Raw genomic sequence first — 19,472 nt, 5'->3', positions numbered from 1 at the left:
CCTACCCCCTGGTCGGTAGTGCAATTAAGAAGCCGCTGCCGAGCTGCAGGCGAGCTGTGGTAACGCAGATGGGCATGACCAGAGTCTAGGTGGCGATTTAGAAAGAAATTTTACCAGGGCCAATTCTCTAAGGGAGGTGTAGCTATCGCCTGCTTGGAGGGATGATGCCAGAAAAGGTAAATATTTAATCTTAACCCCCCTCCCCAATCCTGTATCATTAATACAAAAATAAGCAAATTACACAGTGGAGTAACATTAATATGAACACTTGCTAACATCCAGAACAACTGCCTCTGGTAGCACAGATAGCAGCTAGAAGCTGTAGTAGTGACTCAATAAGATGCTGGATGGTCACTAGAGGTATCTGAAGCTGTAGAGGTCAGTAGAGGTGTTCCATATGTGCTTGATTGCGCTAGTTGGGGAATTTGGTAGCCAGCAAAATGTGCAATGTCCAATGTCAGTGCTCTTGCACAAATTGCAACCATTTTTTTGTGTTAAACACTCATCAGCATGGGGGCAATCACCAGAGGCCTACTTTGGATCCCCATTCCATATAAGGATTACTAGACAGTCGTTTTTACACATCTGGAAGTCCTCTAGTTTATGTGGACAGTGCATTGCTCTGTGGTAACATGCCAGTCAGCATACACCAACATGTTGAGTGAATGTTCACAATGCAGTGATGGCTCATGACATGCTGCCCTACAGTTACTACTTTGGACCATTGAAAGGATCCATTCACACACTCACAGTACACTTTACCACTGCTGTCTTTGGCCAGTTGCTCATAGTTATGCATTTTTCAGCGTCTGATAAGTCATGCTTTTCCCCCATGACAGACATGGTTGCTATACAGTATTTGCAGTTTGCTGACACATTCTGTACACATGAAGTCTGTACGTGACGTGTGCATTGGTTTATTGACTGTGAGTCCCCAGTGTCAGATATGGTGATAATAATGTATGGTGTATGCCACCATCCTCTGATTTCTGACTTTCACTTTCCCCACTGGCTGAACTTGGTAGAAGACGCCCTTTAACAATAACTGGATTGACGGCCATCTGTAAATTTATAGACAGTCCATAAAAATTGCGCTCTATTTCCAGTTTGCATGAAAAAATGCAAGTAAAAACATTCAATTTATCGGAACTGACCGGAACAAATCCAAATGGATACAAACAAATCCCATGCAAAACAATAGGATCTGTTCACATCAGTCCATTCGGGAAGGCTGTTTAGTACGCAATTTCTGCCAATCAAGCAAAGCGAATGGCGACGGAGGCTGATGGAATCGGTGCTATCCTATGAGAACGGACAGTTTTCTTAATTTTGTTTCCATCCATCTAGAACTTTTACCGTAAGATGGCTTAGTAACTCCTCCGCATGTCAGCTCTTGACAAAAGTGGTAACCACCGTTACCATTTGACTGAATTTAAATTGCACCCAAATTGCATTGTCGGGCAGCAATGCAGTTCCGTCATCCGTCTGAAAGAGGCCCTACAGTCCTCACACCTCAAGACAGCTCATTTCAGTGCAGCGCTGCCACTGCGTCAATCGTTTTGGCGCCATCACTGCATGCTTGATTTGGCCGTCTGGAGTTTCAGCCAGGCACCACACAAATTAGTAAAAAAAAAAAAAAGTGCCCCCCCACCCCAGTTGCTACAACTCGGAGGGGCAGTAGTAATCAGAGTGGGCCCGGAGTTTGTTCAGGTGCAGGGTGAGCAGATTTTTGGCTTCACCCTGCGCTGAAATGAACCACACTGATAAATGAAGGACAACTGAAGTGAGAAGAATGCTGGGGCTGCCATATTGGTTTCCTTTTAAACAATACCAGTTGGATGGCAGTCCTGCTGATCTATTTGGCATCAATAGTGTCTGAATGACACCAGAAACAAGCATGCAGCTAATCTTGTCAGATCTGACAATATTGACCTATTCTCAAAGAGGCCAAATCACCGCAAAATATTACCGCAAGCGGTAATCTCCGCATTTTTTCTGCATTCACTAAAATTTTCTGCATGTTTTCCACATGTGGTAAAAAGAGTGCGGAAACGGCCATTAAACGTGCGGTAAACATGCGGTAAAAAGGTCGCATGAAAAATTGTTTAAAATAAAATTTCAAAGTCCACCAAGCACACCACTTAAGCCTCCAGACGTCATTAAAATCAATGGGATGCGAAATATATCACCTACTACTTGTAGGTGATAAAAAAAATTGGTAATTAACGCTGAAATAATGCGTCTGAAATATTTTGTGAATGTGTTTTTTTTGGGGCGAAAATACAGACTTTTGCGGAACTTTTTCCGCATTACTACCGCACATTTACCGCATGCGGAAACAACATGCGGAAAATTTTGTAAATCTCAACATGGCGATGTTTTGGTCGCAAATTTCCCACGTTGGGCTCTATTCATAAAAAAGTTGTGGCGAAAAAACTCCTGGAGGGAAAATACCGCAGCGGTATTTTACACTTCTGGGTGGTCATTCAAAAAAATCTTGCCAGCTGCGATGCAAGTGCGGAGATCTCCCGCTGAAAGCTGGCGGTAAGCTGTTGGAAGGCATGCGGAAACACTTCAGCCGGCAGAGTCCCTCCGTGCACTGCTCTCTCTGGGAGGTCTGTCCCATTCACTTGTATGTAATCCGCAAAATCAGAGGAAGCGGTATTTCCCGTCCACATACCACTTCCTCTAATCTTTATGAATGGCTATTTTGTTACTTTTTTCTAGATAAATCTAGAAAAACACTGGAGAAGGCGGAAATTTCTTGCTCTGCTGGGGGATTGTAGATTTTCATGCGGGAACAGCTTTTATGAATGCCCACTTTGCTAAATGGTCGGGAAAGTCCGCTGTTTTGAGCGGAAAACTTGCGGTAAGGTTTTATGAATAGAGCCCAATGACTTTACCGCATGCGGGAAGTCATTGAGAACAGGGACGGATCTAGGGGGGAGCAAGCGGGTATCTTGCCCCAGGCGCAGTTTGTTGAATTCTTAAAAAGGCGGCAAAATGAATGGCAATTTAGGCGCCAAAACCTGACCTTTAGGCGCCAAAACCTGACCTTGCCCCAGGCGCAGCTTGGTCTTGATTGAGAATAGAGCCCAATGTCAGAAACACCTGATCTACTACATGCTTGTTCAGGGTCTATGGCTAAAAGTATTAGAGGCAGAGGATCAGCAGGATAGCCAGGCAACTGGTATAGCTTAATATAAAATAAATATGGCAGCCTCCAAATCTCCATCACTTCATTTGCCCTTTAAAGAGAATCCGAGGTGGGTTTGAAGAATATTATCTGCATACAGAGGCTGGATCTGCCTATACAGCCCAGCCTCTGTTGCTATCCCAAATCCCCCTAAGGTCCCCCTGCACTCTGCAATCCCTCATTAACCACCCTGGCGTTCTGATAAGATCGCCAGGGAGGCTGCGGGAGGGGTTTTTTTTAATAAAAAAAAAACTATTTCATGCAGCCAACTGAAAGTTGGCTGCATGAAAGCCCACTAGATGGCGCTCTGGAGGCGTTCTTCCGATCGCCTCCGGCGCCCAGAATAAACAAGGAAGGCCGCAATGAGCGGCCTTCCTTGTTTTGCTTAGATCGTCGCCATAGCGACGAGCGGAGTGACGTCATCGACGTCAGCCGACGTCCTGACGTCTGCCGCCTCCGATCCAGCCCTTAGCGCTGGCCGGAACTATTTGTTCCGGCTGCGCAGGGCTCGGGCGGCTGGGGGGACCCTCTTTCGCCGCTGCTCGCGGCGGATCGCCGCAGAGCGGCGGCGATCAGGCAGCACACGCGGCTGGCAAAGTGCCGGCTGCGTGTGCTGCACTTTATTTCATGCAAATCGGCCCAGCAGGGCCTGAGCGGCAGCCTCCGGCGGTGATGGACGAGCTGAGCTCGTCCATACCGCCAGGCTGGTAATCACAGCCACACTGCTGACAAACAGCTTGTCAGAGCTGGCTGTGTTTATCTCTATAGTGTCAGTCTGCTGCTCTCCCCGCCTCCTGCAGAACTCCAGTCCCCGCCTGCATCCCTTCCCTCCCTGCTGATTGGAGGAAAGGGATGGGGGCAGGGACCGGAGCTATGCAGGAGGCGGGGGAGCAGCTGAGACTGACACTACAGATGTAAACACAGCCTCACAGCATGGCTGTGATTTATGAGGGATTGCAGAGTGCAGGGGGACCTTAGTGGGGTTTGGGATAGCAACAGAGGCTGGGCTGTATAGGCAGATCCAGCCTCTGTATGCAGATAACATTCTTTAAACACACCTCGGGTTCTCTTTAACTAACGTGCCTGGATTGTCTGCTCAAAACTAAACCTTGTGTAGAGGGCTGTTACGTTATTTAATATATGCACTGTAAATTATATATAATAAATATTCAAGTAGTTTAAATATCTACCTGAATTTTGTATTCATGTTGTAACTGCAGATAAGTATATCTATCCAACCTATGTTCAAGAAGGGCTGTCTGCTACAGAACGCACTTGAAAGTCACAATACCCTACTGATACACCATGCGGCCGCACGTTTCCAGAGATCTCCAGAAAAACGTTACAAATGTTCGGTAGAGCGGAAATATAATCTGCTGAACAACAGAACGTCTCACGTGCTTAGCCTTAGCTTTTGCAATAGAACTGCATTTCACATGCGTACTGCACGCTTTTGTACTATATTAACGTTCATTTTCTCTACCAAATATTCTTGAAACCATGACAGGTCAGCTAGTCCCTTTAAATGAACAGGCATTCCTTACGACCAATCAGAACTGGGATTCCTTTCCCCGGGAGGTGCTTTGACCCAACCAATAAGCTTGAACGAACGCTGGCAGCTATCCAATTGTAGCGCTTTGCTGCACTGCGTGACGCATGGTAGAGTAGGAGGGACTAGTTGAGCATTCCACATCTGAGCCAATCGTTAGAAGAAGGCGAGAGGAGGATAATGAGTGATGCTTCTGTCATCCAATCAGGAGGAATTTAATAATACGCATATAAGAAGAGCTTTGACGGGAGACTATCTCAGTGGGTGCTCCGGGTGTCAGAAGTAATATCTTCTACTGTCTGTGGCCTAAGATCTTCGGTCCTGTCCACCCGCGCCAACCGGAATACTGCAGCACCGCAACACCCGCCTTGCTTTTACCTTTTTAATATTTTAACTATCGGTTTATTGTAAAGTTTTTATTTTCTTCATTGACTTAGAAAGCTATTGGTAACGCTGCGGTAAGAGTCATCTGCGGAACCTGTTGCCCTGCTGTCAGTGTCGGCCCCGAGTAATTGCAGGAGAAGTACTGGGGCGTGTCGCTTGTGTCTGCAGCCGCCGGTGTCGGAACGGGACGTCTCCCAAGTGAATGTCAGAGAAGCTTCGTGCCACTGCCATGTCCAAGCAGCCTACGGTCGACACCCTGCCTCAGTCTCCGAGGTACAGCGTGCTGTCCTGGCCGCAGGTCCGCCGCTTGGATGCCATCCTCGGGGAGACGGTGCCCATCCATGGACGCGGCAACTTCCCCACCCTGTCCTGTCAGCCCCGTCACCTGGTGAAGGTAAGTGTGCTCCTGCTGCTCTGCAATCATGTCATCTGCATTCCTACCTGAGCGGCTTAGCGGTGACAGCGAAGGAGGGCCGATTCCTCCCATGCTGCATGGCTGCCTTTCACACACGTGCTCAAAGGTTAATTCCGCTAGATCTGTCCAGCATTCCACACACACATCATTCTTGAAAAATGTGGTAGCTACCAGGGGGGGGGGGGCAATTTCCCCACGCAGGCCGCCTTTCATTCAGTGATTTTAGGGTCTGGTGTATTCAAGTTTGTTGTAAGGCAATTTGAAACACTAGGCTAGCTGATAAAAGTTCAATTAGAGGGTAGGCAAGTTGGTAAATTTAAACAGCATGGTGCAGAGCTTGCCTGGAGGGTCCATGGGCAAAAAAAGTCCATGTGCGTGATGTCATTTGGGCTGGGGCTGCCATGATAAGGGCCCTCTAGTTTGTTCGTTTTCTCCTACTTTTCTACTTGACTGCTTTCTACTTGCATTGCAAGTTGCGAGGCTCTGGTGGCTTGCCAGGGTTTAACAGCTCCTGAACAGATTTGCAGGAGTAAAAAATGCTGGCTCAGGAGGCAATGTGAAACACTAGGCTAGCTGATAAAAGTGCAATTAGAGGGCAGGCAGGTTGGTAAATTTACACTGCATGATGCAGAGCTTGCCTGGAGGGTCTGTGGGCAAAAATCTGTCTGGTCTCTCCCCTATGTTGACTGCATGTGTGGATAAGGTGTTAAACAAGTTGAAAAGTTTTGACAGTCCCTAGACTCCAGGGGGCTGCTTTCTGACTTGTGAGAGACTGGCGGGGACAGGAGTCAAATTATAGGCAAGTAGCCTCTGTGTGATGTGGGACTGCAATTCTGATAAGCTCTCTGTTCCTTCTCAGGCTATTCTCAGTCTCTCTCCTCTCTCTGGGCTAGTGCACTCCAAAATTACAATGGTAATCGCTAGCAAATTGTGAGGGTGAATTTTGTGAAGCGTAAAAAAATCACAACGCTGCTGTGAGAACACCATCATAGGGTAACATTAAAAATTGCGCAAAAGGTGGATCAGCGCAACACCAGGCCGCCTCAGAATGGCCTCCAATCAGAGGTGCGCTGAGCCCCCCCAGAAACTACAATATAGGGTAACATTAGCCAATCGCTTTTCAAATCACTGTCGATTTGAAAAACGCTCAGATGCACTCTTGGTGGGCACCAGCTCTCCCTCATTCACCTTGTTTCCCCTTTTTCCTAGTGCTGGGTGTCTGTCTTCTTGTCGTACAGGAAAGCTAAGTAAAAGTGCAATCCTGGTGAGATTATATAATTAATAATATAGTGCCACCATCTTCCGCAGTGCTGCACAGAGCATATTGTCTTGTCACTCAACTATCTTCCTTCTCTTTCAGCTTTTTCTCTTATCGTTTCTCCCCTTCGCTGCAAAAGGGCTCAGGGCCTGTTTCCCCTAGAGCGAATCTGCATGCAGATTCGCATAGACAAGGCTGTTTCCACTTGTCAGGGTTTCTGAGCATTTTTCTGTGCAGAGAAAAATCTTTTCGGCAGAGCCATCACAATTCACATGGTTAAATTTGCATGCGTAGTCATCCATGCGATATCGTATGCAAAGAAGCATGAAAAATTTGCATACAACCGCATGCAAACTTTTTTCCGCGGTGATTCCCACCACACAAGTGGAAACGGGCCCTCAGACACACTATACAGTCCTGGCCAAAAGTTTTGAGACTGTCAAATATTTGTTTTTACAAACCTTACTGCTAAACTGCTTTTATATCTTTGTTTCAGTGGTTTATGTGATGTACTGAAATATGATTATAAGCACTTCATACGTTTCAAAGGCTTTTATTGACAATTACATGAGATTTATGCAGAGAGTCAGTATTTGCAGTGTTGGCCCTTCTTTTTCAGGACCCCTGCAATTCGACTGGGCATGCTTTTTTTTTTTAATCAACTTCTGTGCCAAATCCTGCCTGATAGCAACCCATTCTTTCATAATAACTTCTTTGAGTTTTTCAGTTGGTTTTGGTTTGTCCACCCGCCTCTTGAGGGATGACCAAGTTTTCAATGGGATTAAGATCTGGGGAGTTTCCAGGCCATGGACCCAAAATTTCAACGTTTGGTCCCCACGCCACTTAGTTATCACTTTTGCCTTATGACACAGTGCTCCATCGTGCTGAAAAATGCATTGTTCTTCACCAAACTGTTGGATTGTTGGAAGAAGTTGCTGTTGGTTGGTGTTTTGGTACCCTCCTTTATTCATGGCTTTTTTTTTTTTTTTTTCAAAATTGTGAGTGAGCTCTCTCCCTTGGATGAGGAGCAACACCACACATGAATGGTCTCTGGATGCTTTACTGTTGGCATGATACAGGACTGATGATGGCACTCATCTTTTCTTCTCCCGACCAGCCTTTTTCCAGATGCTCCAAACAATCGGAAAGGAGCTTCATCGGAGGTATGACTTTGCCCCAGTCCTCAGCAGTCCATTCACCATATTTTCTGCAGAAGGTCTCTCCAAAAAAAAAAAGATTGAAGTGGCTTCTTTGCTGCCCTTCTTGACACCAGGCCATTTTCCAAAAGTCTTTGCCTCAATGTGCGTGCAGATGTGCTCACACCTGCCACCATTCATGTGTGGGGTTGCTTCAATCCAATAACAGTTTGAAGAACAATACATTTTCCAGCACAATGAAGCACTGTCATAAGGCAAATGTGATAAGTGGCTCGGGGACCAAATGTTGAAATGTTGGGTCCATGGCCTGAAAACTCCCCAGATCTTGATCCCATTGAGAACTTGTGGTCATTCCTCAGGGTGGACAAACCAAAACCAACTAATTCTGAGAAACTCAAAGAAGTGATTATGAAAGAATGGGTTGACATTAGTCAGGATTTGGCCCAGAAGTTGATTAAGAGCATGTCCAGTCGAATTGCAGAGGTCCTGGAAAAAAAGGGCCAACACTGCAAATACTGACTCTTTGGATAAATCTCATGTAATTGTCAATAAAAGCCTTTGAAACGTATAAAGTGCTTATAATTATATTTCAGTACATCACACAAACTGAAACCAAGATCTAAAAGCAGTTTAGCCGCAAACTTTGTGAAAACTAATGTTTGACAGTCAACTTCTAGCCAGGACAGTGCTTTTCTGAGCTTCCATGATTTTAATGTAAGTCAATGGGAGCCCTTTTTAAAAAGCTCTCAAAGTTCTGATGGCTGAAAAGTGCCTATAGTGTCTGAGCCCTTGGTATTTGTAAGCTGCGGGTTTCACTATGATTGTCATAATGGCTTTTCCACCTGTCAGTACCGAGCAAGGGTGCCTCTAGCCATTTTGTCACTCCAGGCGAGAAAACCTGTGGGGCCTCCCCATGAAAATAATTGTAATGTGGCAGCATTTCACCAGAAATTAACAAAAAATACATGTAAGGAAGAAGGCACACGGGGGACATAGGGAGGGACAGGGGGACAGAAGGAAGCACGAGGGTCAGAAGTCACAAAAGGACAGGAGTCACACAGGGACAGAATGAGGCACAATAGGAGGGACAATGGGGAGCAGAATGAGACACAAAGGACAGGAGGATAAGAGGTATGCAGTGGGAGGTACAGGGGGACAGAATATGGCATGAGGGCCAGAAGGTGGCACAAACGGACAGGAGGCACAGGGGGAGTGAAGGAGACAAAACATGGGGCAGAGGGTGGCACAATAGGGACAGACTGAGGCGCAAAGGTTGACGCAAATAGGGGGACAGGAGGCACAAATAGGGGGACAGAAGACGGCAGAGGGGGATGTAAGGCGGCACAGGCAGAGAGAAATAGGCAGAGGGGGACAGAAAAAGCTACAGGGAGACAGGAGGCACAAAGAGAGACAGGAGGAGGCAGAGTGGGACTGAAGGAGGAATAGGGGGCAGAGGTAGCACAAGGGGATATAAGGAGGCACATAGGGATAGGAGGCAGAGGTGGCAAAGGGGGACTGAAGGAGGCACATGGAGACAGGAGGCACAAAGGGAGGCTGAACGACAAACTGGGTCAGACATGGCACAAGGGACTGAAGAGGGCACAAGGAGACAAAGGGATACAGAAGGATGCACAGAGGTGGCAGCTGCCTGCAACTTACGCTAAGTATATGCAGCAGAAGCAAGAAATAGAACACCCACGGGGCAGGGCTTAGTCCTTGGGGCCGGGTTTAATGTGGGGCTTAATCCAGCAACATGGTGCCCCCCCCCCCCCCCCCCCCCCAATGACCAATGGTACTCCAGGCAATGGCCTGTACTGCCTATGCCTATAGGCGCCTCTGGTACCAAGTATGGATGTGGCCTATAGGGTTTCATAGTATAATAAAGTGGGTCGTAGGCAGGCAGTGATGCACTGCCACTGATCACCAATAAAAAGCAGGTAAGCAAGGCATAGATGTTCAGGGGGGGGGGGGGGGGGGGTGAAAACTGCTATGGAAGGATACCGAGACTTTGGAAATTGGCATTAAAGAGACTCTGTAACAAAAATTGCATCCTGTTTTTTATCATCCTACAAGTTCCAAAAGCTATTCTAATGTGTTTTGGCTTACTGCAGCACGTTCTACTATCACCATCTCTGTAATAAATCAACTTATCTCTCTCGTCAGACTTGTCAGCCTGTGTCTGGAAGGCTGCCAAGTTCTTCAGTGTTGTGATTCTGCTATGCACTCCCCCCTCCAGGCCCCTCTCTGCACACTGCCTGTGTATTATTTAGATTAGGGCAGCTTCTCTCTTCTCTCATCTTTTACAAGCTGGATAAATCCTCCTCTGAGATGGCTGGGCTTTCACATACTGAGGAATTACATACAGGCAGAGCTGTCTGCACTCTGCAGGAAGAAACAGCCTGACACTTCAGTGCATGAGAGATGAAGGGGGAAAGAAACACACAAATGATCTCTTGAGATTCAAAAGGAAGGGTGTATACAGCCTGCTTGTGTATGGATGTATTTTCTATGTGTGGACATACTGTACATCAACCTACTTCCTGTTTTGGTGGCCATTTTGTTTGTTTATAAACAAACTTTTTAAAACTGTTTTTAACCACTTTTAATGCGGCGAGGAGCGGCGAAATTGTGACAGAGGGTAATAGGAGATGTCCCCTAATGTACTGGTATGTTTACTTTTGTGCGATTTTTTTTTTTTTTTTTTTTTTTTTTTTTTTTTTTTTTTTTTTCCCCCAATACAGATTCTCTTTAAAGAGGCAGGGATCATGGTTCCAGCAGCAAGATCAGTAAGGATGTGTCTGCTAAAGGGGGAGGGTATATCCGAGGTGGAAGAGGGGCGTATTTGGGGGTTAGTGGGGGGGGGGAGGGGGGGATGGAATGAGCTTTGGGGAATTAAAGACAATCTGTATTGTTAAAATCGCTCAAAAGTAAACATACCAGTGTGTTAGGGGACATCTCCTATTACCCTCTGTCACAATTTCGCCACTCCTCGCCGCATTAAAAGTGGTTAAACAGTTTTAAAAAGTTTGTGTTTAAACAAAATGGCCACCAAAACAGGAAGTAGGTTGATGTGCAGTATGTCCACACATAGAAAATACATCCATACACAAGCAGGCTGTATACACCCTTCCTTTTGAATCTCAAGAGATCATTTGTTTCTTTCCCCCTGCAGTTCTCATGCACTGAAGTTTCAGGCTGCTCTTTTCTTCCTGCAAACAGCTTTGCACTTGTTTGTAATTCCTCAGTAGGTGAAAGCCCAGCCAGCTCAGAGGACGATTTATCCAGCTTGTAAAAGAGAAGAGAGAAACTGCTCTAATCTAAATACACAGGCAGTGTGCATAGAGGGGCCTGGAAGGGGGAGTTCATAGCAGAGCCACAACACTGAAGAACTTGGCAGCCTTCCAGACACAGGCCGACAAGTCTGACAGGGGAAAGATACATTGATTTATTACAGAGACTGTGATAGTAGAAAGTGCTGCAGTAAGCCAGAACACATTAGAATAGCTTTTGGAACTTGTAGGATGATAAAAAACAGGATGCAATTTTTGTTACGGAGTCTCTTTAAGGTGGCCATACATCTGTTGACTTGACTAACGATCAACCGCCAATTCTGATATTCTTGAATTGGATACAAATTTGGGGTGGAAATTGGTTGAATGTATCAATCTGAGATGTTTGGAAATCTCGGGCCAATGTGGCTGTCAGGTGCGATAACCACGAATGATAGACAAGACGTAAACCCTGGCCGTTGTCACTCAAAATGTATTATGTGCAAAAGGGGTATGTCTGTGTTCCATGCCCGCTTCATGCTGCCATTAATGCTGGAAGGGTGGACCCAAGGTGAGGGAGGGGGGAGTGGGCACCTCCCCACTGCTGTGTGGCCATTGTTCCCCATCCTGCCCCCAAAAACAGCTCTGGGAGGGCCCCCTGCGGCTGCATCCCTTGCAGCCCTGATTTACACTCCAGCAATGTAGATGGGCTAGGTTGTTGAACCAAGCCATAAAGTGCAGGAATATACCATTAGAAAGAAGTTGAACAAATTTGATTAAATACATGCAATGTGCTCAGAGAAAACTTTGCTATCTAGAAAGAACATGTGGGTCAAAGATTGGCATTTGCCTACCTACATGTTGACATGCAAATCTTCTAGAACCTAGGTTCTCAATGTGTGGTACACGTACTCCAGGGGGTACTTCTGATGGTTCCAGGGGGTACTTGGGCTTGATATACTTAACCAAAAGAATAACAAATTTAGAGATTTAGAAAACTATCATTTTTTTATTTAATCAACACCAAATTAGTGTTTTAGCTAAGTAAAAGCTTGGAAAGTGTTTAGAACCAATTATCATGTACTACGAGTAAATATATTTTTGTCAAGAGGTACTTGTGATAATGTTTACTATGCTAGGGGTACTTGGTGAGTACAGGGTTTTAAAAGGGGTACATACCAATAAAATGTTGAGAAACACTGTTCTAGAACATGGTCTTCCTTTCTTTGACAATCACCTCCTGTTACACTTTTTTACCTGAATAACCTAACCATACAACAGCAACATATGGTTGTTGAAATGGCTTTATAACTGCAGAATCCACTTTAAATTTTTATTTTTTATCAGGGTGGTTGAGGATAATCTTAAAGTGAACCTGAAGGTAGAGAGAAGTGCCCATAGGGATTGCTTTGGGAGGGGAAAGCCTCTGGATCCTGAAGAGTCTTCCTTGGTACTCCTCAGCAGAGGCGATCCAGTGCAGAGTTTGTGGAATTTATTCATCTGGTTCCCCTGGTAGGACATGCGGAAGTCATTGATGCCAAACCAGTGATTATGGAGATAAGATTTGTGTGGATGGCTGTCTAGAAGTCCTGGTACCGACTAGAAAGCGCCAAATGTTATCGCAATCGCTAGTGATTTGTGCTATCTTTTGGGAGTGATTTCCCTGCTTCTATAATTCATTAGAATGGAAATGCTCCCAAAATGCTGCATGTTCTGCTATTGCGATTTCACTCTAGTGGAATAAGACCCATCTATTTACATTGGCAGAACGTTTAGGGAAATCGCTAGTGATTGAAAGCGCTCTCAACGCTCTAGTGGGTTCCAGGCCTAAAGTGGCTCAGCTGAAAGTATTCTCCCGACTTACTCCACCGGTGACATGTCATGACCTCACTATTGCTCCACTTAATCAGCCCCCTACATAGTAACAGCAGTGTTCTCCCCAGGCTTTTAGCCAGGTGCTCCACCCGGCTAATTTTGAGAGCACCCAGCTGTCATCGGCTCACCTTGTCGTCATCCTCCTATGCTGTAAGCAGAGTTGCACCAGTCCTGCATTCCCTCGACTTGCCTCTCTATACTTTTTTTTTTTTTTTTTTTTTTCCCATGTCACCCCAGCTGGAAAAAATTCTGTGGAGAATACTGAACAGATTACTTTGCCTGTAGTGTCAGGCCTGAAATGTTGACTGAGGGATCAGGTCTCAATCCTGGCCACTGCCATAAGCCTTGTACACACTTACATGGCATGTAAGTTCCAAATGACTTGGGTATAGGTCAGGTGGGTGTGAAGTTCACCAGACACTAGAGATGAGTAGTGATATGTATTTGTACAGGAATATGAAGTACATTGCAATGACTAATAGATCTAATTCCACACCCTATTAGCAAGTGACACAGCCATGTTCTTGAAGTGCAGGTTATGACTGTTGCACATAACCAGTCTAGTCTACCTTTATTCACAAATTAGTTCCTTTAATAAAATGTAAGACTTTCATGGTATTTCAACTGCTATTGCAGCTTGATGACCTGTCGCATCAATATCCATTCCAGAATAAGTCTTCATTTGTACTAAACAAGAGATGAAATATTTAGTGACACTGCAAACAAGATGGTAAAGTGCAGTTACCATAGCCTCCTATTTGCACCTGTGATAATGGTGCATACACACTGATGACTGATGCTGTTCAGGGATTGGGACCGGATTTCACTGGCAATATTGCTGGGCAAACGCTATTAGATGCATACTCACCCTGTAGGCTTATTACAGTATATGCTCAGTTTCAATGCAGGTGGGTAGAGGGCCAATGGAGCAACATGCACAAAGGAATCTGCTGCTTGTTGAGGACCTCTGTACACATGCTGGACTATTAGCTGAGGTGGTCACTATTGCCTAACTTTATTCATGCAGGTGTATGAGGCTTTATAAACCAGATGTAATCGATGGGGATGATCAAGGAGATGCAAGTTCATGCAGGATTATGTAAATTTATGCAGCATGAAAATTGACCATTGCAATGAAGTCTCTCAACGGTTTAAATTGTATTTACATAATCCTGCATTTAATCCTGAACGGTTTGAATCTCGTTGAGCATCCCTAGTAATTTGTCAAATCCAACTGGTTTTGCAGTGTGTAAAGGTGCATACACACATCAGACTATAGTCTTTAGAAAATGAAAGATCACAGACCAATCTTACCACCCTTCATGTAGTATGAGAGCCATACTCTACACAGTCTTTTCTATGGAGCTGAACTCCACATCAGACAGAAATCTTTGCAAGATGCTGCACACACAGATGCTGTACAGACACAAAAGATCAGTATCTGCAAAAGATCTGTTCCTGCCAAAAATCCATTCCTGCAAATTGCAATGATAGTTATTGAGAAATTTAAAGCAGGTTTAGGCTACAAAAATTTCCAAAGCCTTGAACATCCCCTGGAGCACTGTTCAAGCAATCATTCAGAAATGGAAGGAGTATGGCACAACTGTAAACCTACCAAGACAAGGCCGTCCACCTAAACGCACAGGCCAAACAAGGAGAGCGCTGATAAGAAATACAGTTAAGAGGCCCATGGCGACTGGATGAGCTGCAGAGTTCTACAGTTCAGGTGGTGGAATCTGTACATAGGACAACAATTAAGGTGCGTACACACACATGCGACTATAGTTGTTTGAAACTATCATTCCCCAATCATTTCAAATGACGATCGTTTAAAAAAAAAAAAAAAAAAAAAGCAGCCAACTACCATTAAGTCTACCGATGGACGAGCTAGATCGTTAAAAACGAACGATCTAGCTTGGCAGATTTTTTTTCAACGACTATCGTTTGCAAAAGTAGTAAATCGTTGGAAAACGGTCGTTCGTACTAGGCTTGACATGCGCATTTCGCTATTTCTCCATGGAACTCTTCATTTTTATGCGCAAGCGCAATAGTCGCTGTGCGTGATGTAACGTTCGTTCTAACGATCAGATCATTACACACCTTTAAAAGCTAACTTTACTTAGGTCGTTCTTTCCTCCAATTAAAAGTTAGTTCACAACGAACGATCGTTGTCTTATGTGTGTACGTAGCTTTAGTCGTACACTGCACAAAGATGGCCTTTATGGAAGAGTGGCAAGAAGAAAGCCATTGTTAACAGAAAAGCATAAGAAGTCCAGTTTGCCACAAGCCATGTCTGGGACACAGCAAACATATGGAAGAAGGTGTTCTGGACAGATGAGACCAAAATTGAACTTTTTGGCCAAAAACGCTGTGTGGCTGAAAACTAACCCTGCACATCACTCTGAACGCACCATCCCCACTGTCAAATGTGGTGGTGGCAGCATCCTGCTCTGGGGGTGCTTCTCTGAGTATTATTCAGGGGGGCTGAATAATTACGCACACCCCACTTTGCAGGTTTTTTTTTTTTTTTTTTTTTAATGTTTGGAACCATTTATGATTTTCATTCCACTTCTCACATGTACACCACTTTGTATTGGTCTTTCACATGGAATTTCAATAAAATTGATTCTTGTTTCTGGTATTAATATGACAAAATGTGGAAAACTTAAAGGGGCCGAATACTTTTGCAAACCACTGTAAATGCTCCCTATTCATGCAACCTTGTCATCTCTCAGATCTGGCAGTCAAGTAAACCTTGCTTAGCTGGGACCTGCTGATTTTTGCATATGTAGAAACCTCAGTGGTTGTCCTGGTAGATTGATATTGTATATTAGACCACCACTGGGTAACAGTTTAGCCACCATTTCCTATATATGCTGTACAGGGAATTGCAGGCACCAAATGGGATGTTCACATTATTTAGCTTTACATTTCCCAGATTTTAATATGGTTCATGCATTGCCTCTCCCTGACTATTAACTTCCAAGAGGGTGTGGTGCAACTTTTCTCCAATAGTTTGCCAGCTGGAACAAACTCCAGACTATGCAAAACTGAGTGCATGCTAAGTGCCCACCTTGATTCTATTGAACATTATTTCCTTGGAGCTTTTCCTAAAGTAAAATTGCAGAATGGACTCTAGAAATTCCCATCTTGCTATTTGAATTATTTGCTGAAAAAGTAGGTACCTTTTTTTTTTTTTGTTACTCATTAATCAACAGTTGAACAAATCAATTTTTTGGCAGCAGGCTTTGGTGCTCCCAGGGCTGTGGAGTCTGAGTTGGAGCCGGTGGTTTCATAGGAAGATTTGTGTAAAGACTTCACAGCCCTGGATGCTTCCTTGTATTTCCATTCCAAAACTTGTGACCTGTGTGTGTGTCTCTCCTCTTCTCCCCCCCCCCCCCATTAAAAAGATAAATAAAACTGAAGCGACCATTCTTGTAGTGTAAAGCTGGATCAAAGGGATTGCTTCTCCCCCTCCCATCCCCTACACCCCTTCTAGCACGGCAGAGCTTATAGGTTAATCAAAGTATGTTGAGTTTAATCCAGATGGAAGTACACGTAGGCATATAACCTGAATTGTGGACGTATAGATCATGATATAACTAACCTCATAACATTCCAAGGATACACTGTAACAAGACGCAGAACACTTAAAGGGACACTGTAGGGGGGGTCAGGGGAAAATGAGTTGTAGTTACCCGGGACTTCTAATGGTCCCCGCAGACATCCTGTGCCTGCGCAGCCACTCGTCGATGCTCCGGCCCCGCCTCTGGTTCACTTCTAGAATTTCAGACTTTAAAGTCTGAAAACCACTGCGCCTGCATTGCCGTGTCCTCGATCCCGCTGATGGCACCAGGAGCGTACTGCGCAGGCCCAGTATGGTCTGTGCCTGCGCAGAATGCTCCTGGTGACATCAGGGGAAGCGAGGACACGGCAACGCAGGCGCAGTAGTTTTCACACTTTTTAAAGTCTGAAATTCCAGAAGAGAACCAAAGGCGGGGCCGGAGCATCGGTGAGTGGCTGCGCAGGCACAGGATGTCTGCGGGGACCATTAGAAGTCCTGGGTAACTTCAACTCATTTTCCCCCCTACAGTATCCCTTTAAGACAATGTGTCGTTAACCTTAGGTGCTTTACACTTACCAGTATTCGCAGAATTTGGAACCAAAACAAAGTTCACATTTAACCAGTTAGTGGTATTAAAGTGGAAATGGAGATGGGTACAGTAGCCCAACACTTGATAACAAGCACCTGAATCTAGAAACACACTTGACAAACTGCTGTAGCATAGTCTGCACCATAGTTTACAAATTGATGGCAAAAGTAGCCCCACAAATAGTGGGCTCAAATGATAGTTTCTTATCAATCATCCAGGCAGACTGAATGGGCACCTTTACTAACAGAGTTTAGTTGGGGTACACAGAATAGAGTAACTGTGCATGCACATCCAATATTGATTGGCTGACCATTTTTAACAACCTTTGTGGTATGAGAGCCACCAGATTTTAAAAACTATGATCAGATGCATGCAAGGAGCTAACTGACATACAGTAGCAAGAAAATGTATGTGAACCCTTTGGAATTGCATGGATTTCTGCACAAATTGATCATAAGATGTGATCTGATCTTCATCTATAAGTCACAACCATGGACAGCCACAGTTTGCTTAAACTAATACCACACAAAGGTTTCCATGTTTTTATTGAACACACCATGTAAACCTTCACAATGCAGGTGGACAAAGTATGTGAACCCTTGGATTTAACCACCCTGGCGTTCTATTAAGATCGCCAGGGCAGCTGCATGAGGGTTTTTTTTAAATAAAAAAAAAAATATTTCATGCAGCCAACTGAAAGTTGGCTGCATGAAAGCCCACTAGATGGCGCTCCACAGGCGTTCTTCTGATCGCCTCCGGCGCCCGGAATAAACAAGGAAGGCCGCAATGAGCGGCCTTCCTTGTTTTGCTTAGATCGTCGCCATAGCGACGAGCGGAGTGACGTCATGGACGTCAGCCGACGTCCTGACGTCTGCCGCCTCCGATCCAGCCCTTAGCGCTGGCCGGAACTATTTGTTCCGGCTGCGCAGGGCTCAGGCGGCTGGGGGGACCCTCTTTCGCCGCTGCTCGCGGCGGATCGCCGCAGAGCGGCGGCGATCGGGCAGCACACGCGGCTGGCAAAGTGCCGGCTGCGTGTGCTGCTCTTTATTTCATGTAAATCGGCCCAGCAGGGCCTGAGCGGCACCCTCTGGCGGTAATGGACGAGCTGAGCTCGTCCATACCGCTAAGGTGGTTAATAACTGGTTGAACCTCCTTTAGCAACAATAACTTCAACCAAATGTTTACTGCTGTTGCAGACTGGACGTGCACAATGGTCAAAAGTAATTCTTGACCATTCTTTACAAAACTATTTCAGTTCAGCGATTTTATTTTTGGGATGTCTGGTGTAAAATCACTTTCTTGAGGTCATGCCACAGCATCTCAAAGGCGTGTCTGCTGTTTAAGCCATTCTGTTTTTCCTTCTATGCTCTGGGTCATCCAGTTGCAACACCCATAGGCCCATATGCAATTTTTTTTTTTTCACCTAAGTTATCTCCTAGGAGATAAATTTCATCTTCTCTGTAAACTAAATTTTCGGCATTTTACAACTGAAAAAGTACCAAAAAGTTGGTGAAAAGATACTATAAAAAATATTTTGAGCATTTTTTTTTTCTTGCTTGACAATGTATGAAAATATCACCTAGGAAAAAAGTTGCATATGGGCCTTAATCTGAGCTTGAGCTGGTGGACAGATGGTCTTAAGTTCACCTGCAAAAATGTCTTGATAAACTTTGGAATTTTTCCTTCAATGATGGCAATCCCTCCAGGCCCTGATGCAGCAAAGCAGCTTCAAACCATGATTCCCCCACCACCATGCTTCACAGATGGAATAAGGTTTTGATTTGATGTTGTGTGCTGTGCCTTTCCCCCCCCCCCCCCCCCTTTTTTTTTATTAGGAAGGAGAAAATGAGAATTGCATTTACATAGTTATTTTGGTTGAAAAAAAGGCATACGTCCATCGAGTTCAACCAGTACAAAGTACAACTCCAGTCCGTCCCCCACATACCCCTGTTGATCCAGAGGAAGGCGAAAAAACCCCCACCCACAAGGCATGGTCCAATTAGCCCCAAAAGGGAAAAATTCCTTCCTGACTCCAGATGGCAATCAGATAAAATCCCTAGGTCAACATCATTAGGCATTACCTAGTAATTGTAGCCATGGATGTCTTTCAACGCAAGGAAAGCATCTAAGCCCCCTTTAAATGCAGGTATAGAGCTAGCCATAACGACTTCCTGTGGCAATGCATTCCACATCTTAATCACTCTTACTGTAAAGA

At 45.0% G+C, this 19,472-nt stretch overlaps 1 protein-coding gene across 1 annotated transcript in view; it reads left to right on the top strand.

Moving 5' to 3' along the window:
• Window positions 1-4,996: 4,996 nt before the first annotated feature.
• Window positions 4,997-19,472, top strand: part of TENT5B (terminal nucleotidyltransferase 5B) — a 36,271-nt gene continuing 21,795 nt past the window's right edge. The window contains exon 1 of the mRNA XM_068269238.1: window positions 4,997-5,523. Within this exon, the coding sequence (XP_068125339.1) occupies window positions 5,332-5,523 (192 nt within the window). The 5' untranslated portion in view covers window positions 4,997-5,331. The remainder of the gene's footprint in view (window positions 5,524-19,472) is intronic.

Source organism: Hyperolius riggenbachi, chromosome 2 (genome assembly GCF_040937935.1).
Source record: "Hyperolius riggenbachi isolate aHypRig1 chromosome 2, aHypRig1.pri, whole genome shotgun sequence".
Taxonomy (NCBI): Eukaryota; Metazoa; Chordata; class Amphibia; order Anura; family Hyperoliidae; genus Hyperolius; species Hyperolius riggenbachi.
This window is presented reverse-complemented; position numbering and strand designations above follow the sequence as displayed.